The sequence below is a fragment of the Puntigrus tetrazona genome, chromosome 12, assembly GCF_018831695.1.
Source record: "Puntigrus tetrazona isolate hp1 chromosome 12, ASM1883169v1, whole genome shotgun sequence".
NCBI lineage: Eukaryota > Metazoa > Chordata > Actinopteri > Cypriniformes > Cyprinidae > Puntigrus > Puntigrus tetrazona.
In genome coordinates, this window is record NC_056710.1 from 9,128,675 (window position 1) to 9,153,499 (window position 24,825).

Sequence of the window (24,825 nt, forward strand, 5' to 3'; positions counted from 1 at the left end):
AAAAACGTAGTACTCAAATTTGTTTTTCTCCCTGCTTGAGGTGCACTACTGTGCCCTTATCGGTTTGAATCAGTTTTTAGTTTTAGTGAGTAGCCTGGCTTTTTTATTTTATTTATGGATGTAATGTCAATAATATAGGCTTACCGTAGTGATTTGAGTTAAAGCAAAAAAACAGTTTGGGTGATGGACTTGTATGAAAGCTATGCTATGTAACATTTCACTTGAAATAGCCTAATTTTCTTACTAAGAAGTAAAGATCAACATAACAGCTGCCTACAATCATCTTAAATACAGTACAGATGTCCATTTTACACTCCGAGTAAAGCATCATTTAGTCAAGAAACATTAAACAGCAGGGTAAACTGGTAAAAAACAAAACAAACTGTAAATTAAACTCAGGGGCATCCTTATGGTGCCCTTATTAAACTGTATTTTAAGACTTGGATGTCTGTCAGATTGTGCTTCTAAATATGCTGTAAGTAAGGGAAATTTAATGTGGCAGGAAAAATGCAAACCTTGCGTTCAAATGGTGGTGCCTTATTTTCATGTGCATCAGGGGCACAATTGCATGCGCTCCCATAGGTCCCGTTCTCTCTGCAGCTGTGTGAGTGTTATAGTTTCTGTGGTCTCTAATATACACATTAAAGAGTCCCTAATGCCAGATAGATGCTAATAATAATGAGCATTACTTGTATTTTAACATAAACAGAACTTCTCCAACACCAAATAGGTGCTAAAAAACCATTTGGTTGAATAATGTCGCTTCTCATCCCATCTCTCTACTGTAGATTGGTATTTTGAGCAGTTTTATTGGTCTGTACTCTAACACACAAAAGATGAAGTGATTACATTGCTCGATACTTATTATTCTTGTACTCCGTAAGCTCCTCTGGTCATATCACAGGACTTACGCAGAAACCAAATACACCCAGTAATTAAAATTTGAAAATGGCATTTTCCTAATGTTGCTCGTCCACACTGACATGTCTGAAAACACTTATATCACCTCGCTTTACAAGCTTAAAGCATTATAAATTCTCACTCTATTCTTCTTGCGTAAAATACTACACTACTCACTTGTGCATCCAGGCGGACCTCAGAATGAACATTCAGTGTATGGTCTTAAAAGCGTCTGTCGTGGAATAAATATTCTGACATCTTTGCAGAATGTAATATGAAGATTGTATAAAGTAACCTACATCTTAACAACATTATTAAAGTGAATAGCAGGCACAGCAGTGCCGCTGCAACCATAGATATACAGTATATTGTCGCATTACCAAAGTGTCATCGTTTCACAATATCTCGTTTGCAAACTGATGTACTGTCCTACTGAAAAGAGGCCATTTTAAATATTTACCCAGATTAATGTGGACATTAATGCGGACTGTGAGATCTAGGCAAGAGATTCAAACTGATCTCAATGATGCCTATACAGCAGGCGAATGTGTAAAGAAAAAACCCATTCGTTTAAACCGTGTTAGTGAACTACAGTAGTTAGCACAGAACGAGTACTCTCCTACCTAATTACTCACGCACGTCTCTAATCTCTAGTAGTGACAAATGTAGACAAATTTGCCTCTGTGCCTTTTATGTTTAGCTGTTGTGAAGTGCCTCTTTGAAAATCCTTTACCATGCAGGGGGGTCCCTCCATTGGGAACGGGGATCAGAAAATTAGTGTTAATTACTTTTTGATCTATTGACACTAACTCTGCAGACATTCAATAGGTTTGTTACCTCTGTGCTGCAACCGCCCTCATCTATTCATTTGATTACCCAACTTTGAATAATGCATGAGCAAGTCAGCTGCTGGGAAGCGGCACCATTTGTAAAATGCTGAAAAGGCAACGCCAGCAGCATTCAATCATTTGAATGATATTATTAAGCCAATCATTTGAATGCCATTATTAAAGCGTAAAGCGTAAACCCAGTTGGATCTGAGTCCCTTAGAGGCAGTTCAAATTTAATCTGCCGATTATATATCGTCTTCCATTGAACATGAGGTCATTGTCTATTTAGTAATTATTGTCCTTTCCTTTTGATTTAGTTTTGACAAGAAGCAAAGCAATGCAGCTGTCGCCGCACACATCCTGACTTTGGACCTTCAGCACGCCGTCAATTACTTTACCTTGTGAAATTAACCGCTTTAGATGTCTGTGACCTCTGACTCCGTTTTCGCTTTATAGATTTGAAGCAGTTTTTTTTTTATGCTGAAGCCAGTAAATATGTTATTGGGGCATCGCCAAGCTGTGTGGGAAATGGAATAGAACTTAGCTGCTTTGCTCAAACTGCTGTCATAATGAAATATGTGATGTCTCATTTTCATGCAGCCCTGCACATTCAACTGGGACACACATAAGATCTGAGTGCAACGAATTACATTCAATCACAACAGTTCTTTGGTCCCTGTAAGCCTACATCTGTATGCACACTTACATAAAAGCCATCAGAACTCTCATTTTAATCACAATAGGCATAAAAACACTACACTTGGATGTTCTATGGAAAGCTTTTGTCGCATAAAGTCTGGAGTGCTTGAGTCTTATGCTTTCAGAAATGATCAATTGGTGTTATGTTTTCCTATCCTGTCTCTGTCCCGCTAATGACGGCAGCTTTGAGCTGCAGGGATGGGAGCTTTGTTTTCCCCACTGAGAGGGAGAGAGATGGTGTGATGCAGTGTCTGATGCTTGTCCTGGAGCTTCCACTAAAGCTCTCCTGTATTATTACGCCAGTGTCCCTCAGGAGAACATGGCTGATGAATTGTTATTGCCTCTCACTCCATACTAACTTCTGCTTGAAGATAGATCCTGACAGGATACCTGAGACAAAAAGAGGGAGAAAGATTTGTGATGTTCATCAGCTGGCAATGAGATACATAGTTCTATAGGTTTGACAAGTATTCAAACCGTTATTAATGTAAACATGATTCCTTTTAACTTTTATTTGAACTTTGGTTTATAGTCAGTGTGTGTGGGGGGGGGGACAAAGCAAAATGTCTGTGTCTTTATAGCGGAAGAAAGGTTAAGTTTCAAGTGAAGTATCACTTTAATGACTGCAATACATATTAAAAGTACTTTTACAGTTTTCTTTCCCAAAAAGCAATACAAGATGAGTGAAAAATTCTGAATTTTACCCTACTTCTATGATGCTGGATCCACTCCAGTAGGTGTCACTGTGAATCTAATCACTTTTATTTATGTGTGTCTGTGTGGAAGACCTTTTTTAAAAAAATAGGCCCAAATTAATTCAAAATCACTATTCAGAATTATTATTACTGTATTAGAGGTATGTCAACATCCAGAAGTGGTCCTCATTAATATAGGGGTCTTCATTCGAGCACCTTTAGCACTGTGGTCAACTTCAGTTTTAGGGTTTCAAAAGCATTATGTTCCAATAAAGTAGTACTCAGTGAAATCGTTAGCTTCACTGTGGTGTTTGATTTTTCCAGTAGAGCCTCTAAGAGGAGGAAGCATTTTCACCTCTCCAGCCACCTCCTCTTTTTGTGAAATTGAACCACTCTCCTGCATTAGTTCTTGTCCTTGATGGAAGGATTAACCCTCCTCCAGTTCCATTAAAAGGCAGCCTTGCCACCTCTGGCCTCATAGTCATGTTTTCCAGTGGCAGTAAGGACGAGAAAGTTTAGGTGTAAAAATGCAATATCCTAAAATCTTGCCTTGTAATTTCAGGCCGTGACCTCCTTTTAGCAGCGGAATCTTTACTTGGTCAGTTCAATTATAAACTACAGACCTGGTTCAATCGGATCTCTTGTTGGGTTCACACAAAATGCATCTCCATTCTAATGTTTGAAGAACAAAAGTGGAGGCTTTTAATTCCAGTTTTATTTGTTTTGTGCTTCCCTTGCAGGGCTGTTTGCCAGAAATAATTTTTGAATGGAAAATGACAGAAAAAAACAATGAATGGTCATTCAATATATATATTTTTTTTCTATAATTAATGCTAAATCACTCCAATTTTCCTCTTCTTTCCTCACAGCTCAGCCAAATCCACCCAAAATCCACGAGGGATGGTGGGCTTACAAAGAAGTTGTTCAGGGGAGCTTTGTTCCAGGTAATCATTTTACAACAGCTTTTTATCAGTGTTTACGAGTGGCGTTCCCGACGCTAATGTTACACGCATGATTTCTACATTAGTTCTAATTAGAGAACACTTATTGCTTTGTGACGTAAAATCACCTTTTATCAGCCATTTGGGTCCTATTAAATATGTGTTATTAACTAAACATTTTATTTTAAGTAATAGTTTGCCCAAATTAAAAATGATGAACCTTTAATCCACCTCAGGACATCCAAGATGTAGATGAGATTCTTCAGGACAGATTTGGAGATCACTTGCTCAGCAATGAAACCTTTCCAGTAAATGGGTGCCAAACAGCTAATAAAAGCATTAGTAAATTCTTAATCCGCATAACTCCGGTCCATCAATTAAAGGATCATTGAATGTGATTTATCTGTAATGTTTCATAGACTACAATCTCAAAATGAAAGAGAGATTCATTATAAAAGTTATGACTTGTACACACCCCCTAGAACTGCCTGTTTGAGGGAGCGTTTTTCGTAACCCCTACTAATTGTTCTTTGTGCTTCCAAAAGAGGACACAACTAGAAATCGGTGGTTAGGTTACATTTACAACACAAATATTGAAGTGTGTTCAGCGCATTTACGGAGGACTATTTCTTGAACCTTGGAGCAGCCCATGCTAGCTGTGCACGAAGGCTATGGGGCAATTCTAACTGTACGGCGCTTCTGACTCACAACCTTTAAGTTTTCTTATGAAAATAATCTGCTTCTTACTAATCAGTACTTACTATGCTACTTACGTACGTTTTGAGCAGTGAACGGTAGTGCTGTTGTCGCTTGTCATTTCTCCAATCACAAATTACATGGTGGTATTTTTACACAGCGCGATGCAACTCGGAGCGTAAAAAGACTGTATAAAATCATAATAATCATTAATTATGTCTCCTCTGGATTATATGTTATAGCACTAGGAAACGGCATTGTGTTATAGTAAGGGGCGTAACATTTCTGCAAAATGTATTTGGCCAATCACAATGCGTTGGATAGCTGGCCAATCAGACCACACTTCGCTCTTTTAGAACAATGAGCTTTGTACAAATAGACCCGTTTCAGGAGGCGGGCCTTAAAGGAGAAACAATAATGTACAGTATGTGGAAAATGTGTAGTTTTTTCTAAACTTAAAGTACATAAACACATTGCATTACACCAAATACACAAAATAATGTTCTCTTTAGCAACATCATATGACCCCATTGAAGGGTTGCTTCACCCAAAAATGAAAATGTCATTAATTACTCAACCATGTGTTGTTCCAAACTCATAGGACCTTTGTTTGTCTGCGGAATGCAAATTAACACATTTTTGAAGAAATCCAAGAGATCTCTGACCTTTCATAGACTACAACACAACTACCATGTTGGAGGTCCAGAAAGATAATAGACATTAAAATATTTAATGTGACTTTTGTTGTTCAACTGCAGTGTTATAAATCTATGAGAATGCTTTTTGTGTGCAAAGATAACAAAAATAGAGATTTTATTCAACAATTTCAACTTATTCAACTTTTTTTCCATGTCATCGCCACGTTTATGAGAGTACCACAATGCACGTATTATGCTGCTGATGCAGGAGTTGATGTTTACAAGCAGAGGAATTGTTAAATACATTTTTTTTTATTTTTTTTTGCGTAAAAAGTACTTGTTTCTTTATAACATAATCTTTGAACCACTGATGTCACATGGGTTATTTTAATGATGTCCTTACTAATTTGGCAGTTGTGTTGCTGTCTATGCGGGGTCAGAAAGCTTTCAAATTTTATCAAAAGTATTTTAATTTGCCTTAAGAAGATGAACAAAGCTTTTACGGGTTTGGAAAGACATGAGGGTGAGTAATCAATGACAGGATTTACTATTTTTGTCATTTTGCTTTTTACTACGATAAGAAAGTGTAGACTAGATGGGAAGCAAAGTGGGAGAGAGAGCGTGGGGGTTGAGATCAGGATCAAGGTCCTCGAGTTGAGATTTATACTCGGGATGGTCATAACAAAACACTGTTATTTTGGTGCACTACCCACAAGCACCATTTATAGCATCCAAAAGAGTTCTTTATTACTGTATTTTTATTAATTTTTTTTTTTTTTTTTGGACTTTAAAGTGAAAGGACAGTAAATGTTTTTTTATTCAAGTGAAGTCAAGTGGCTTTGTCTTGTCATTTCAGCTACATATATCTGTGCAGTACCTAGTGAAATGAGACAATGTTTCTCCTGGACCTGGTGCTACATAAAGCCACGCACAATACAAAAAAAAAACTCACATACTGAGCTAAGACAGTGTCTTAGCCACATAAAGTGTGAAGTGTGCAGACTAGTGCAAACAGCAAGGGAGCAGAGTGCAAAACACAGCGTGCAAACTAGTGCAATCAGTGCAAGAACACAAAATACGAACAACAATAAATATGAAATGCAAGAATGACCATACAGACCATTCAGGTGTGATTATTGAGGAGTCTGATGGCTTGTGGAAAGAAACTGTTCAGCAGTCTGGTTGTGACGGCCCAAATGCTCCGGTACCTCTTTCCAGATGGCAGGAGGGTGAATAATGTGTGTGAAGGATGTGTGGGGTCCTGTGGTTATTATGGGTTATGAAGAAAGCTCTAATATATAAATAAATAATATAAATAACAACAATAAATTTGATAGCCAAAATGGAAGGGTGTCTCCGTTTTAAGCAAATGTTATTTTTTTGAATGAACTATTCCTTTCATTTCAAAAGTGTTCTAATTAATGGAATTTTTTTTTCTTTCAATCTGTCCATTTTAAGAAACCACAGGGAGCCAATTCACTAGAATGATTATGGACTTCATAAAGGTTTACAAACTCAGGAATCTCTCCAAGTAATTCCTGATGCTTGAGCACAAATCAAATTTCATTGTAAATGGTTCTGCTAATGAAGATGTTCTGACTTCATAAGGATGTGAGGATGGTCTTTCTCCTTGTCTTCAGTGGGTTGGTGTTTCTTTCTGGAGCCAATTTACTAGAATGATTCTGACACTTGCGGAGATAGTTGGAAATTGATTATTCCCTTTGCTTATTGCTTACCTGAAAGTAAAACTGCATGGAAACATGACATTAAAAATCAGTGTTTTGATCAGGCTGCTACTGGTACTTATAAGCATGATGCATGCTTTAGAGTTCTCAGAACTAAGAGGGTGAGTTAACAGCAGATATTAAAATGCCAGACAGGTTTTTATTTTCATTTAGGAATCCTATGGCTTTTGATCTATTTTTCGTAAATTCAGATTCTTCATAAAGTAATTTCTGATGCTTGAGCACAAATCTTGAATAGAAAGTAGCATTCATTTGGAATAAAAATAATTTGGAACATTCTAAATGCTTTACCTTTGCTTTCGGACAGTTTAATGCAGTAATGTAGCTATGTGTGTACGCACAGTTAGTGAATAGGACCCATTATCTGCAGATGAAATGTATTTTTCACCGATTGCTCTCTTTGTCCATCTCTATAAACCTCTTTGTGTAATAGTGGCGTGATGAGGATCCGTTAGGGTCAGCAAAAGGCCATCAACCTACATAACATGAGCAAGCCAGACGTCCAAGCTTATAGTTTATGATACCTTATTTATGTTTATGGTTTTATGTGCTTTTTGATCCTTTTTTTTTTTTTTTTTTTATAGAGGATTACACCGTTCAACGGTATGAGGGAAGGATTTTAAAAGAGATAAAACTGGAGAAACGTTTTAAACCTTTTGTGTTTCTGAGTCAGAGTCACATCCTGTGGAATATCACGCTGGTCTTAGATGCACACCATCTTGAGCTGCTGCGAGGGGTGTTGGATTGGCAATCTGGTTCCTGTTTATTCACCAGAGGTGTGGGAAGGACTTCGTGTTAGAGAAGGGGCAGCTGTATTTTGATGATTGTTTAATGCTCTGTGCCCGGAACACTAAAGTGCCTGTTATCTATGAGCCCCAGCATTCGTGTTTCTGAGAAGCTGTACTGTATGTTGCATCAGTGTGATCTGAGTGTGCCTGTGGGGCAGTGGAATGGATGGTGCCCCTGACCGCTGCTGGCTGATGAGCTACAACACGCTCCGCTCTCACCAGTGTTCTTAGCGTGGCTTTGATATTGCACATGCGGCTGGTTTCGTTGTTAAAAAGAAATTCTATCGATTTACATCCTGCCATACATCCATATCCAATTGCGAGTAGAAGTGGGTGAGTAAAAATGGCACAAAAAGGCAGCACAAATTTTTTTTCCAACATGGATAATAATGATAAATGGTACCTGAGCATCAAATCAGCATTAGTAAGATTTCTGTAGGATCATGTGACACTGATGCTTTATTGATGCTTTATGTCTGCTGAAAATTGAGCACATCTTGAAAACATTTTACAATGTATTTTTAAAACGGTAAAATAGAAATCTGACCTCTTAATTTATTGAATTGAATGTCATTTTATAAAAAAAAAAATTTGGATGGGGGCGGTCACCAATAGCTTTCATTTAAGATGCGGTTAAGCTACATAAAATCAATGAAGGATGCTAATAGGTAGATCCTGCATGTCAAGCACTTACAAGCGGTTTACGGATTGACACCCACTGGTCGAAAAGTAATTAAGGACAGAGAAAAATGACCTTTGGAGCTCCAGTTGAGCTGGGTCTGAAACAGTGGATGTATAGCTGTTTTAAATATGTTGGACTGCTGACAACTTTTTGATTTCTGTTCATGTGCTTTGAAATTTATTACATGTCGTGAAATTGTTTTATGCATTGTTTATCATAAATGATTATGTGCGTCTCACAGTGCTTTTGAACCCTCTCTTGCATCACGTATCGTGCACGTGGCCTGTGTCAAATCTGCAATTGTCACAACTTTCAAGGCAGCCAAAACAAATTCTGTGCATTGCCAGGAAAATGGGGGGTGCAGATGGAGGAAGGCGTGCTAAGCATCTTTCTGTGTGAATTACTGAAGAATCTCTGCACATTTTCATATAAATCTGTCTGAGTCAGTCCTGATCAACACAGATTTTATAGCTGATACAGTGTTTCATTGGTGAATGTTGACACCACAGGAAAACGACGATGATGTACGTCTGATAAGAGAACCTATGTGCACCATTGGTTGGAAAACCCAATGTTTCTGTCATTTCAAGGTACAGAGCTTGTGGACTTTTAAGAACAAAGACATTTGCTTTTTTTCTGACAGAGTAGTTGTAGTAGACCGTTTTGATGTACTGATGTCAGATAGGTACACAGACATGGATTATCTCCACATCACTGGGTACTAAATGGCCCATTCTCCATTCACTTTTGACTGGATTTGTCATCAAAATATGAATACTTGGTACACATCATTACCTCTGTTGTACTTCTCTTTGATATTATACTACATATTCATATAACAAGGTTTTAGAGCTAAAGTCAAAGATCAAGGTCAAACACCATTTGAATAGGTATAATAGGGATACAAATCAGCAAGGGTCAGGTCAAATAAGATATAAACGAGAATTCTGAATTTTTGAAATAAGTTTCTTGTGCTTATATACCAAGGCTACATTTTATTTGATCACAAATACAAAAATAACATTATTTTGAAATAATAATTGAATGCTCATTTCTTCCGTTGTCATTGTTATTATGGGTTTAATTCAATATTTTCCATTTTTTTTAATTATCTTTTTTTTTTATGATGGAAGTCTGGGACAAACGTAAAACAATTTTAGTTTGACCTTCATCTAACATGTAGTTAGTTTCAGCCATTTGAAAACGTGTTAATAACCTACAATCCCATCACAATGCCACAAAACATCGTCTGAGATATATGTGATCATTATGTAGCAGGAACTGCTTTCAAAGGGTAATGGTGTTGCCCCAGCTTTCCTGGCCCCATTTTTACTGTGGTCTGTTTGATGATGGCCTCCTAATAATCCCCATGTATGAATAAATGAGCAGCGTATCCGCTCCTCTGACTGGTGAATGGGTGTTCTTGCACACATTAAGTGCTGCAGTGAGTAAAGGAGATTCAGAACATTAAATAAGCTTGTTTAATGTACAATGCTTTTGATGTTTGTTAAAAAGCTTGAGCTTTTACAGTATTTCTTAGTTGATCAAAAAAAAGTGCATTATTCAAAGAACAAGGATAAAGATATCTTTTTAGACCGAAAATTATGCATATTCACATGAGATGACAATTCCAGTCATTTTTGTGTCCTAGAAAACGCTGTTGAGCAAAATGTTTTGCTCTACATGAGGTGGAATCCCCTCATGGTCTCTGCTAAAGTATATGGAAAACACCTCATCAGCTGAATATACTACTTGCTTTGTCTTGGTCAATTATTGGAAAAGGCATTGTAGAATGGATTAATCATGTGACAAAATATGTCTGTGAATATGGTCCGGTAGCATAAATAAGCAAAATGTTTTATTTGTCATCCATACCAGCAGGTGTCGCTGCTAATCCAAACCATCATTAAGTTAGCTGTTTTAGAAGACATAATAGAGTCCCCAAAGCCATTCATAACCAAGTGGTGGTAACTGGTTTATGCTAGTATTTGCTACCATATATTTTGCAAATACTGTAAATGACTGGTAGTTTTGTCAAAAAAGTTGAGTGATTTTTACTTTTTTATGCCCATGTGGTGAAAATGAGCTCATTGTTTTTATTTACAAATGAAACTACATAAATTATTTATTCCTCTATTAAACACTATAGTATTAATACTTATAATGTATTATTATATAATAATATAATGTAATTTTAATTTCAACCTTTAAACTGCATTCCAGTAAAAATTCCAGTCAGCATAATCTAGGCATGCGGAGACGTTATAGTAGTCTATTTACCAACTATTCAGAACTTCAAGTAAAAAAATTGGGGAAAAACTAATATATAAATATAAATAATAATAATAATAATAATAATAATAATAATAATAATAATAATAATAATAATAATAATAATATATTTTCTTTAACAGAAAAATATCAATGAATTGGATGAAAATATTTTCTTGTAGGCCTATTTTAAGTACTTTATGTAATATTCATGTAAACTTCAAATGTTGTCTGCGGTTAATATAATAATTTAATAATGTATATAATAATTGTTACAATAATGTTACATAAATGTTATGATTTAATTCAAATTAAAATATTGATAATCCCAGGTTACTATGGTTACACAAGTTTGTTTCTGCCTTAAACTTGTGGTCACAAGAAAAATATGTAGCTAGCTCCCTCAGCATAGCATCTTGAGGCCATGACTTCACATCACTAGCCACGACATAAGGATGAAATCTACCATGAATGACAAAATACCACAACAAAACTAAGAGAGCCAATCATGTCACCTCATGGTCACCATAATGTTTTTAGCGTTTCTGAATTTTGGTGAAAGAAATTTGGCGACTTAACTCTGTTAACATCATCTTCATATTGGTCTCCACAACTTCAAATGATCCAAGATATTCATTTACCCGACCATCAAACAGGACACAGTATAGTAATTAAAGAAAACACACAAGCATATTCCTTGCCTTTTGTTTGCGAGTGAACCGTAGCGAAAACGCATTATGCTGCCGCCTTAATCTCTAGGTGCAAGAGACCCGACAACAAAATCCCTACCACAGCTGAATGGTAATTCATCTCATTGACAGTCATCCCCGCTTTTTCCTGAAGGCACACAGGAATGCTAAGTTTAGGCAGCAAAACATATCCAGAGCAGCTAATTTTCTCCACGGTGGTGAAATACATCACACGGCAGTTCCTCTCAGAATGGGTGACAGCTGTAGGTATTAAGAGACTGGCTGATGGATGGGGTGCAGGGAGGAAGACTCTCATAACCTGCTCTTTATTTACTGCCACTTGAGTGACAGGGACGAGTACGAGCACGATAGGGTCTGGAGGAGAGGATGGGGACTGTTTGGAAATGTGCGAGACTGCTTTGGACGCCTTGGGAGCGAGACTGTAGGCACTCCTTTCTGTCACTCAACCTTGAATGCTCCGTTATCACCCATCAGTCAGAACACCGGCGGGAAGCCAAAGGGCTCCTGGTGTGGCAAGAAACCTGAAAGAGTGAAATGGCATTATATTGTACGTTGTTTGAAATCTCTGATAAGCATTGTGGATCATCCAAAATTCGCAAAACGTACGTAAGCCATTTGCATATGAGAGCTGCTGCCGAATGAGCCCTCGTTAGAGAAGATAAATGTGCTATTCGTTACAGTTTCTTGGAAGTTATCACCGTCGCTTTAACCGAACTTTCATGTCTGGTTCACAGGTGGTAGATTTTACTCTTAATACGGTGCATTTACTATTCAGCATGTACGTCAGCACTGTCTGCTGCAGATCAAACCAATTTCACTTCAGGGGGTGAAGGAAGATGTAAGTGATTTTTGACACCACCCTCATTTAAGAGAAATACAGAGAGGTTGAAGTCTCTGGGGTATGCTGGGGAGTCTTGCAGATTATTTTAAAATGCTGCCGTTCCATATTTTTACATGTGCGGTTCAAACAAGACTCTTTTAGAGATGCTCTAAAAGCAATAGAGGGGCTAATGTTATGGCTTCTATAAAGGTTTTATGTACATCTATTTATAAATTATTCGGTAAAAAGGCCGGGGCATTTTAATGAAAGTGAACCAAGATGTTTCAGGTTTGGATGGTGAACAAGATCTGTTCACAGTGTGATTTGTTTTAAATGGGAACGTGATGCAATTTTGAATTGGACATCATCAGGTGGATGCTCTTCACGTACGCAATTCTCTGTTAGACTCTATGGAAAGATACGCTGTATGTGTATCAGTGCTTTGTTTTGTACAAACAAGACGTAGCTTTTCATTGCGTCTAATACAGAACTGCGTACATGAAGTGTCCACCTATAAAATGGCGCTACGGAGACTTTACTTCATTTTGTTTTTGGTTTTGTTTCCGTACTAAAAGCGTTCTCGTAGCTTCTTAATAATATGGTTGAACCTTTCATACTTTTCTGAACTTTGGCGGTCGTAATTGTTTGGCAGTCCATGGGACAGTCACAAGTTTTCATCCTTAATATCATAAATTGCGTTCTGAGAACGAACTTTTACGGGTTTGGAACATCACGGGGTAAGTGAGTAATGACAAAATTTTAGTAACCCTTTAAAAGTATAGTTAAAAAAAATTACATTTGCTTGTCATTTATGAAAGTTAATGAGGTCTAGTGTTGTTTTGTAATTGTAAGGATGTAATTGTAATTGTATCTCAATTTTGTTTTATGTTCTACAAAAGAAAGTCTTGTTTTTTGAGTGACATTAGAGTGAGTAATTGATGAGTTTTAATTTTTGAACTATCCCTTTAATTCTCATCCATATCATGACTTCTTGAGTTTACATGAAGGAATGTAATGTCCCAAATGTCTTGCTTTTTGCGAATTTCTGTTATTTGGTGCTTAATTTGGCTCAAAGGTTGCTTGATGTTGAGAACCTCTTAACTACATTTAACTACAGCTACATATACACTACAGAAAGTAAAATCAGGAGAGGATTGTTAAATGTCTGAACTGGACTGACCAACTTTACAATGGTACAAATGTATTTTTAATTGCTGTCTGAATGTGTGTATCGCAGAGGAGCCATGAAATGTACTTTGGCAGGCGTTACCTAAGAAACATTTACCCTGAAAAAAATTGTAAGAAAAAAAAAAAAAAAAAAGGCATTGTATAAAAAGAAAAATCACTACATACCTGAAAGCCATGAAGCCTGCCTTGCAAATTCCTGACTGTCGTTTATATTCTTTTTATGCCAAGATCAATTTATCAAATAATAGGTACCATTTTGTATAATACAAAATAGCACTGAGAAGGCCATTTTAAAGGTGCTGTACCATGCATAAAATGCCGTTACCACCTGACAGATATCACTGAAATTGGTGTCTTGTGAAATCACACCCGTCTCTGTGACAGACCAAGGCCCCGTAAATGGCAAAAAAATAAAAATAAATAAAAGGGGAGTCAGGGGAGACTACCTTTTTTTTTTTTTTTTTTTCAGAAATATATAATATCAGAAATGTTCTCTGTCTGTTAGTCATTGTGCACAGGGTTTTTCTGGAGGACGCAGCTCACTTGGTGTTCTCTACAAGATGAGATAAATCCTAAATATTCCTTAAAAAAAAAAAAAGAAGATAAAAAAGCAAAGTTAACTCGACAGCTAGTGATTACCATGCATTTTCTTTGAATGAAAAAGAGCAACTTTGACATTTTGATGAACTCCTTTAGTGTTCAATTAGGGGAATAGTTGAGTTTTAAATGTGAGAACTGGGACTTTTATCAGTTTAACGATAAATGGTGTTTTTTATATATATTTATTAATATATACGTGACCTTGTGTGGTTTGTTACGATAGGTGCAAAAAAAAATCTAAATATTGAGAAAATCACCTTTTAAAATTATTCAAATGAAGTTCTTAGTCATGTACATTTATTAATCACAAGTTACATTTTATCATATATTTATGTGAGGGAATGTACAAAATATCTAAGATAATTTTGACCCATATATTGTTGGCTATTGCTTCAAATATGCCCATGCTATGTATGACTGGTTTTGATCCAGGGTCACATATTTTAGTCAAGTTAATTAATATAATTCAATAATAATGCAATTCTAAATGTTGGCCTACATTGTAGTTCTGATAAGCTAAATGTAGTTTATTAATGCAAGTCTTCAGTGTCACATGATCCTTCAGAAAAAACGGCTACTTTAGTGTTTAAGAAACATTTTGTATGCTGCTGAAAGAGTTTCATGTATAATATAATAAATATCTTTTCCCCCCAGGATTCATCATTTAACAGACATCTCAAAAGAATATACATATATTTTTTAACAACGTAAAATTCTTCACTGTCACTTTTGATCATTTTTTTATGCGTCTTTTGAGTATTAATTCTTTAAAAAATCCTTTTGAACACTGGTGTAATTATCAAAAGTACTTTTTCTTTCTTTTCTTCTTGGAAATTTAAAATCACAGTCAAAGTTGAGTTGAATATTTCATAATATACATTAATAAATGTAACATTGTTGTTAATGTTTGACTTATCTCATGCTATACTTTCATCTCTAAGGCAGCTTTCAGGAACACCTTCTCATCTCGCCTTGTCTGTAGTGCCCTTGTCTAACATTGAGCCTTAACCCCAGGTAGATATAACCGAATGATTACATATAGTAGAGGACTATAGAAGTTCTATTAATGCAGTTAAAGCTCGCTTTCTATAAGCTGCTCTGCTGGGATCGGGAAGTGAATGTTCCTCTCCAGTTAGACATGAATGCTAAAAAGCTAGGAGTCTTATTATGAGGAATGACCCCTACTGCTCAGGAAATCTTCCTGGAACATCTTAGAAAGACAAGATGATAGCTTTGTATGAATAAAGTTATTGGCTTTGACTCGCCATGGTGATAATGGCAATTGAATTCAGTTGTTTTGTACTGCTCGATGGCGGTCATGCCTAGCTGGGTAATACATGGGGATGACACACAGGGAAGGTGTGTATAAATAGAAAGTCTTGGGAATGTGAATTGGAAGTGGGTTTACTGTGGAGATGAGTAAATCACAGAGAGCGAGATGTTTGTGTTAGCTAGCTTCGGTACAATATTTTTTTCTTTTTGTTTGTGAGGCGGCCTTTGCCTGACCTTTTCTTTCCTCTGCACCGCCAAGCGGGATGGAACATTTCAATCCCATATAACGAAAAATGGATCTTTCTAAAAGATGACAAATGGATGAAGATCATGACACGCTTTTAACAAGTTGTTTAGCGATTTGAATGCAACTCACTTAGATTATGAAGGATTATAAAGGCCAAACGGATATCTGATTCATGGTGTGAAAGATCAAAACCTTTCATTTTAATTTTTCTGAAATTACACAAAGGTTGCCTTTAAAAATGTAGTTGGCCATAAATATCAATTTACTGAATATCAGTTGGGCCCAAAGTTTTGTCTTTTTAATTGTATGGACACTTTTGAGGCATTTTTCAGTGTATCAACTTAAACATAAACTTGTGTAAATGATGGCAGAGACCGACCTGGAAAAAGTAATTTTTTTATTATTATTTTCTTTGGACACGAAACTTATTCTTGTATAGGGATGCAATGTTACTTTCAATATCGTGATAACCAAACTCTCTCAATATAATCATGGTCACATGACAAAATGAGACGACAGGTCTTCAGGGCAAAAAAGTATAGTTTTCAAAATATTTGTTTTGGGCTGTTACGCTTCGGCACAGCATCTTTCAAACAAACTAAAACCAAAAGCTTTATATGACTTAATCCCTTCAAGTCTGTTTTTGAGGTGTATTTTAAAGCGCACACATTGTTGAGGCGATCAGCTCATGATCCAGTGTCTTCCGTGCCTCAGAATGGCTCTGTTCACAGTAAATGAATGCAGTAAACTCTTTTATTTCATATGCTGTGAGTTTAGTGCGCGTTTGGGAATGCAACGGCCACTACTTGGGCTTTATCTTTGCGGCAGATGATTACAATATTTCACTAGGTTTGTAGTGAGGTGCATTTTTGTAAGCCTTTTCTTCAGCTGGAATTTTCCTCAAAATGAAAATTCTATATAAAATCCTGCTCTTTCCGTCAAACTAAAAGTGCTGTGTGAGTTGCTGACAACTAGCGGTTTGAATGCTGTCCAAATATCTCTTTCAAGTATAGAAATTAAGTAAAAAGTTTCATAATTTCACTACTAAATAAAGCAAAAGTAACAGAACTATGAAATTATTCATTTTCATTGACTTTACACTTCATATCGCAGTAATATCATGATATTGTGGTATTTTCCATACCTATTCCAGTGACTTTATATCATGGTTATTTAACAGTGTCCTTACTACATTTCTGCCTGTGCAAGGCATCATCAAAAATATCTTAATTTGACTCCTGAAAGTAAAAGAAGGTCTTAAGGGTTTGGAAAGATATGAGTGCAAAGAATTGGTGCGTCTGTCCCTTTAAATTCTGTGAACTGTTGTGTAAATTAGTGAGAAAATAAGGATTCTGTGATCTGGATTTAAGGAAGAATGCAAAGATTGCATAGATGTGTGCTATTTAATTAAAGGGTGTGAAGATATCTTAAAGGTGTGAAAAGCAACAGCATGTAAATTGTCTCTTATGACAAAACTGTAAATTCTGATAAATTATGAAAGGGAAAAAATTTAATGCGTGGGAATTAGGTGACCCAAAGACCACAACATAAAATAATCAAGCCATTATTTAATTTACCATTATTCCAATACAGTGATGGGTCAGGTTACTACATAGCCCACCTCAATCAAACTAATGCTAAGAATAATTACAGAGACAAATGGTGTCATGACTGTAACTGGGACAGGGGACATGGACCGTAAAAGTAAAACCGTCCCAATTTTATTGGACCGTCTGGTCAGCTTAGTCTTGTGTAGCCAAAGTTTTGACTATCAACACAGTATGGTCCAGTTTTCATGTTATTCTGTCCAAGAAAGAAACTGATTGGCATTAAAGGAAACCAAGTCTTTTATGTGCCGTTTAAATATGGATTCATCTTAAATTTCTCTCTGTCCTGCATATGATTGTTGTCATCCTGTGATTTTGAAAAGCAACAATGGGCCTCAAAAATATATTCAATCTAAAAATCAGCTTGAAGCATTGTTGCAAAAACTTAGATTAATCTAAGGTAGATCAATGTAATTTGAAGTTAATTATCTTGTTCAGATGAGAAACGAGGGTGTCAAAGTCAGATAGTTGTTAATATTGAGTAGGACAAGTTTCTAGGTGTTTTAGAGGCTTGAGAATTGGTTGTATGCAGTGAAAAGCCAGTTCAAGCGCAACAACTTTGTGAGCATCAGCAACTACTGATTATTGTGTTTAGCTTGTGCTTTTGTCATATACAGCATATTTTTGAGTTACACATCGCCATGGACTCTGCCCCGTGTTGCTGTGTTGCTCACTGTCAGATTGAAATGGCTGATCTGCTTCACAACTGTTTCACTATGCAGCTTTTCGACTAAGATAACATTTTCAGGTCCCCGTATGATAGTCAACCAAAAAGGTCATCGTTATCATACAATAAGTACAATAAAGCTTCCCAAATCTACTGAAATAAGCAAAGCCTGATGGGAAAGGAGAAAAATCTAAACCCACACTCAGTAACACTGCTGGAGGAAATATGCTCTAGTTTTTTTTTTTTTTTGTCCGTTTTCTGAGTTCTCTTTTAAATGGTAATACATGAGAGAGACACGGAATGCTATCAGAACATGTCTTTTAACTGCATACCAGCAGTGTTTGATTCTCTTTGGGCTTTATCTTCCCTTTTAACTGCTGCCAAACAACCAGAAAGCCCAAGAGAGGGCCAGGCACGTCTGCCTCTGGCTCCAGATTTGGATACACACACTCCACATTCTAATAAGCTGTGGGTTGCTTCCCAGATATTAATGCATATAGCACCATAAATATCTGATATATTCTTTTTAGGGGTTGGAGTAAATTAATTAAAATAATTACATGATAGTCTGATTTATTAATCAATTTAATCTGCAATTTAGAATGGCACGAATGCCTACATAAACTGTGGAACATAAAATTGTCATGAAAGTCACCGGTAACCAAAACCGCTTTGTTACTGGCCATTTTCAAATTATCTTTTTGGCTATGTTCCACCAAAAGAAAGTAAGTCATTCAGGTTTGAGTAAAGGATGACAAAATCAAATTTTTGGAAGCGAGCTATTTATTTGAAAGTGCCTCTTTTTATGAATGGGTTTTTAAGTCATTGGTTCACACAATTTGTTCAAACCAGGGATTCATTCAGAAACTAAACATCGTTGTGTTTCTTAAAGACGTCCAACAGTCCTGCTGTGGCATCAAATGTAATTATGTTCTCTCCATAAATAAAACAATGCGCTGAAATACTGGGAAGGGGAAAAAAATAGACACGGGGGAGAAAATCAGTAATTAAACACTACATCGTCAGCGTTGGTAGGCTATTGCATCTGACATTTATATGAAAATCAAGCTCAAATGGAGGTAACAAGGTTTTTGATCAGTGAATGACAGAAATGGAGTGTTTTGTCTGTCATTGGAATCTGTGGCAGCAAGTGCATCGTATTATAGGCTTTCATCAACTTTTACAGGCATAACCTTTATTTATTTAAAATGTACAAAAGTACATTTGAAATAAATCATACATTTAAATAAATCTAACCCATTTTAAATAAACAACCATTCTTCTCTGCTCTAAAAGACAGAAAAAAATTACTCTATACACTATATATGCCTGTAAAAGCTAAAGAAAATGCTGTGACAAGCTCTTTTTTTTATTGACTATCATTGGTTAAACATTTAAAAAACCTTTGATTTAAAATATTAATGATGAATTACTGGGCTAGGGTATGGCGACTGCCATACGAAAATGTAAGTGCCCCCTGAGCATATTAGAATGACCACTGGAGACTGGCTGCTGGGAATTCAGCTAATTACTTAATAAAAAATAAAATAAAATAAATACCACTTTTATATTAATGAATCCTTGGTTAGTATATGAGACTTTATTACCAACCCCCAACATCTGAACCTTGCTCCGTTTTGTTTTGGGGGTTTTTGTAGCTCATGTCTATAAGTTCACTTTAATAAAGGCATAATCTATCATGCTGTCACCTTTCACTCCTATCTTACACCTTGCAACACTTTTTTTTCAGAAAGGCAGATGCAGCAGCAGCATAGAGTTATTGGACCATCTTGTTATTTTTTTTATTTTTTTTTTTCACACCTGACTTGTCAGTGCAAATACCAAGCCACTGTTCTTTGCAGCTGAATGCTAAATGCTTTGTTCTTTTATAGTTTTAGTTATGGTTCACAATAGGCCATTTTGTATTTTTCTGTCATCTGCTGTGCGCAAGTGTTCAAGCTTTTATTTGGCATACACTTTAAATCTGAAGTGTGTAATTTTTTCGATGTTAAAGTACTTCCTCCTATCCTGGCGTGATATGCAGAGACAACCATTTGTTGACTGCTAGTACAAACACGGTGTCTCTCTTTTTTTTTTTTTCCTTCTTTTAGCATCCCAATCAGCCCGACATGGAATAAATCAACTAATAGCATGAGTCGGGCTATCCATTTGGCTGACTAATGAAAGATAAGGAGATGAATTTGGTTTTGTTTGGTTTCGCTATGGTGCAGAAATTTCATATCTAACATCTAGGGATGCATTCTTAGATGTTGCCTTCCAAGAACACCACAGCTTGACCAATCAAAGACAACCCCGACCACCTACATAGTCATGTAACATATGCTTCACCCGGTCCGTTTCGGTCTCTCAGAGCATGACTCGCTGATCTCAAAACTGATCCATTTGCCACCGTGGGCCTGCCAGTCTCCTCCACAATTACAGCTCTGCTCTCTGACAGTCGCTGCATACCACCCTCCAGGCATCTGACAACCTGCTTCCTCCCACACATACATTTATAGCCCTGTCACCAAAGAACGCCGTGTAATGAGGAATATGCTTTTCCTCGTTGCAGCACAGATTCCTGCCCTGTGTTACGCCATATTTCTTTGTTCTACAGACTCGTTGCGTACTTGAGAGATTAGGCCGGTAGAAGACGGTCACTCGGTTGATGCTGCTGCACTTGTAAATCATGCAAATCTTGCACTAGCTTTAGCCGTTTGCTGTGTCCACAAGATGAATCTTTTATGTGCTCATCAGATGTCAGTCCTCTGTTGCTTGATGTGTTTTTGTGGAGGCTGGAGGTTTCAAACTTCTAAAATTCTGTACAGAAAACTTGGCTTGTTAAAGGAAGAAACAAGAGAAGAGATGCAACACTAAACATAATCCACTGAAAATTTGGCAAGACTGATTTATTTTATCCTGGAAAAGATTTATGTCATTGAACACACAGACAGAGAGAGAGAGAGGTCATCTAGTTATATGCATTTGTATGATATCTGTCCAGACTGAAAAGCGGATATTATACATTTCCTGTTTATCTCTCGGTCTAAAAGTAAATATATGAGATTCTATGGTGTTTATGGGTCATAATCAAATTAGTTTCATTGTTGGGGGACACCAATGTATTAACGGTTCAGGGTCAATAAGACTCTTTTACAATTGTTTTTGAAAGAAACCTCATATGCTCATCATTTGCTCAATTACATATTTAAAAAATATATACAGTAGAAACAGTAGAAATGCGAAATATAATCGCAATTTAAAATTAAAATACAGGTGATTTAGCAAATCTGAATTCTCAGAAGCCATTATTCCAGTCTTTAGTATCAAATGATTCTTCGGAAAACAGTATGCCGTTTGGGTTCTGAAGAAGCCTTTCCTTTTATCATCATAGTTGAAAATGATTGTACTGCTAACACTTTTTAACTCAATATTACCTTATTGAAAAGTATTCGTTTGTTTAAAAAAAAAATTGTTACTGACTTCATACTTCTGAACAGTAGTGTATTCAAGTAATTCCTCAAGTCAACCTGACACTATTTTATGCATAGCATTATAACTTATTTTAGCCAAACAGAAACTTGAGAAGTGAGGTTGTGAAGTTCCTGATAAGCAGCAGTATTTGACGGGGCTCTGCAAGGCTCTGGGTGTGCAGTCAGTTGGATCTGGTGATAGCAGCCTGCAGTGCAATAAATTTACTACAGTAGATAGAGGATTACTTCCACAAAGCCTTAGCCAATCACTGGCCTGTGTTGCTGAGTGTCTGTTACCTTTTGCCACTGATTTGGAACCAGTTTTTCTGCTCTTTTGATTATATTTAAGGTTAAAATGACATTGGGAACGGGCTGTGTGACTGCAGGTTAAATGAAGAATGAATCGCTTGTACTCTTGAATGACTCCCTGATTGTAAAAGTGCATCTTCGGGGTCTTCTTTCATTTTCCATTTCCTCTGGGGCACTGAAAGGCCATTACATTAGAGTTCACGTTCACCTAATTCTCTAGAATAGTAAACACACATCGCTGTATAGAATAGAAAACCTGAAAAACGTAAAAATTAACCTGGGTTCTACGTTCGCCCAAAAAAAGAAAATTGTGTTTTACTCACCCTCAAGCCATTCTGGGTGTCTATGACTGACTGCTTTCAGGCAAATCCAATCGGAGTTGCATTAAAATCGTCCTGGCACTTCTAAACGGTTTCTCTTTAACAGTCCAAACACGTTAAATAAAGCGTGTGCTTATGTATTAAAATGTGCCTCACACAGCTCCAGGGGGGTGAATAAAGGCTTCCTGTAGCAAATCAATGCCTTTTTGTAAGATAAATATCTTTAACACATGCTAATTTTTATTTTTAAGTCAACAAACACTTTTTAATAAAGATTTGATATTAGAGGTATTCAAAATTGGACTGTCAGTTGATTATATGATATTTAATCTGCGTTGTTTTTTTCTAAGAAAAAAAACGTACTTTGCATGGATGACATTTACAACAGTCTATATATGAGTATATTCAGAGATACAGTAGTGCTCTTAAAGCTCACAATCTGTGTTCTTCTCACTTTAAAATGCAAATAACAGCTTTAAACATAAGTTTGTAAAGTGCACACTTTATGAACTTGTGTTTAAAGCAGTTTTTTGCTGTTGGACTGCTGTCCTCTGATGGTCTTTTGACTGTGAGTTTCACACGCTGTTGATTATTTTATTCTTGAGCTTTGATGATAATTGAATTCCACCATACAAAGAGTACAAATGTATTCAGTGACATGTCCCATCCATCCATTATTTATTAATAAATCACAGTAATAGTTAGATCTGGTTTCCATTTATGGATAAATAGTAATATAATTTTTTTTAATTATTAAATGACATTGACCCTATTTAATAAACCATGCGTGTTAACTTTGACAGCCCTAATTAGAAATAAACATATTAAGGGTGGTGCCTTTTGCTCTGTATTTACATAAGATTTTTTATTTAATGAATCTAAGACTATTCTAACTAGGTCGCAATGGAATCCTTAAATATTCCATATCATGTATCCAGCAAGGAGGATCAGAGGATTTCCATGTCGGTTATGAATTAAATTAGTGAAATAAGTGAAACATTTCTTTAAGCTTCTTTAAAATATGTCTTTGAGTATCGGACTGCTGCTGGGCTCAGAAAAGTGAAACTCTTTCATTTGCTTTTGTAACAATGATCGGTTAAAACCAATCAAGGTGTTGGACAAGAATAATTCTGCACGATTTCAGTTTAGCGAAGCACATTAAGCTGGGTAAGGTGGGCTGGGTAATAGAATGAAATGATCTTCAATCAGAGCTTATTAGTATAATGGATTATTACAGTGTCACATCTTAGGATGTTCTTACATCACACTGACAAGTACTATTTTTCCCATATTTTCTGTAATAAAAAGACACCTTTTTAATCATCTCAAATGTGCTGCAACTTAAGCCCAAAGTATACTTTGGCAATTTTTTTGTTTCTGTGCGGACAGCAGTACATTAACAAGCAGTACAAAAAAAACGTAGTGTCTTTTGTTTTAGCTTCCCTCAAAGTCTCTGCAGGGTTTTTTTGAAACCCATTCTCACAGAATTGTGCTCCATTCACTACAGTGATGTAAATGCTTATGTAAATGTCTTGTTTATAAATAAGATTTGTATTCAATCAAAAATACATATTGATGAATGCAAGTCAGGGCTGTCAGTGGAAAAAGCAAACAAGTCTTACCACTGTAATCTTTTTAGATTTTTTTCTTTTATTTGTATTACTCTTTCAGTTCCGTTCACATTTATTCAGAATGAATCAGACATGACATTACCTTACTACTCAAAATAGTAAGAAAGCAGTACAGGGATTTTATAATGCATTAAAAAAACAATCAGAAAGGGAGAAAATTTGGTGTGGATTAAAATGATTTTAACGATTATAAGCACCATGACCACATCTGCAACATGAGGTAAGTTTTTGATTAAAAAAAAAAAAAAAAGCTAAATTTGAGAACAAATGCAACTGGAAGTTTCACAGGGATTTTGTTAATAATAATGAATAAAACTATTTCAAGATATTAAAGAGAGAGAGGTTACTCAAAAATGAATAAAAATAAATAAATCTGTCATCTTTTATTTGCTATCATGTCTTTCAAAGCTTACTGAAATCTAATAGATATTTTGAAGAATGTTTCTTAAAATATCTTTTTATGTCCCACAGCAGGTTTCAAATTGATGACAGTTTTCATTTTTGGATCCACTGATCCTTTAACTCAAGTTAAAAGTCTAGTGGTGCTTGTGAGTCAGTTATCAATGAGTTTTTTGATCCTGCCAGCGTTAACCTTTATTTTTTTAATTATATATTTTTTCCACTCTTGTTGGTTTGTATATATTTTAGGGAAATATCTTAGAACAATGCTGTAAAATATGAGGTTAAAAAAAACTACTTTTGAAAAACCTATAGAGAGAGGCCTCACCTTCTAAAGATGTATGCCGTTCGTGAACAAATTATTATATTTTGAGCTCAATCTTTTTATTGAATCCAAATGACCCAGTTCATAAAACCCTTTTAAATCATTCATGAATCTCACTGACTCCGATTTGGTCACTGTGGTTTTCAGTTATTACTTGGATTCATCTGAACTCTTTTTTTTTTTTTTTTTTTTTCCCTTTGATATATTAATGCACTATATTAGTCTTTGTTGATGGGAAGGATCATTTGAATGAACTTTGAACTTAAAGTTATCTTGTATCTTGTTTCTATTTTAGCACCTGAATTATTGTACTGGTTATCAGCCACAAAACGTTTTGTTTTGTTTTGTTGGTACTACATCATACATTTTTGT

The 24,825-nt window shown here is 36.0% G+C and overlaps 1 protein-coding gene across 1 annotated transcript in view; it reads left to right on the forward strand.

Moving 5' to 3' along the window:
• ca10a (carbonic anhydrase Xa) overlaps positions 1 to 24,825 on the forward strand; it is a 122,564-nt gene that overhangs the window by 9,746 nt on the left and 87,993 nt on the right. Inside the window, exon 3 of the mRNA XM_043253365.1 lies at positions 3,994 to 4,068. Coding sequence (XP_043109300.1) covers positions 3,994 to 4,068 — 75 coding nt within the window. The remainder of the gene's footprint in view (positions 1 to 3,993; positions 4,069 to 24,825) is intronic.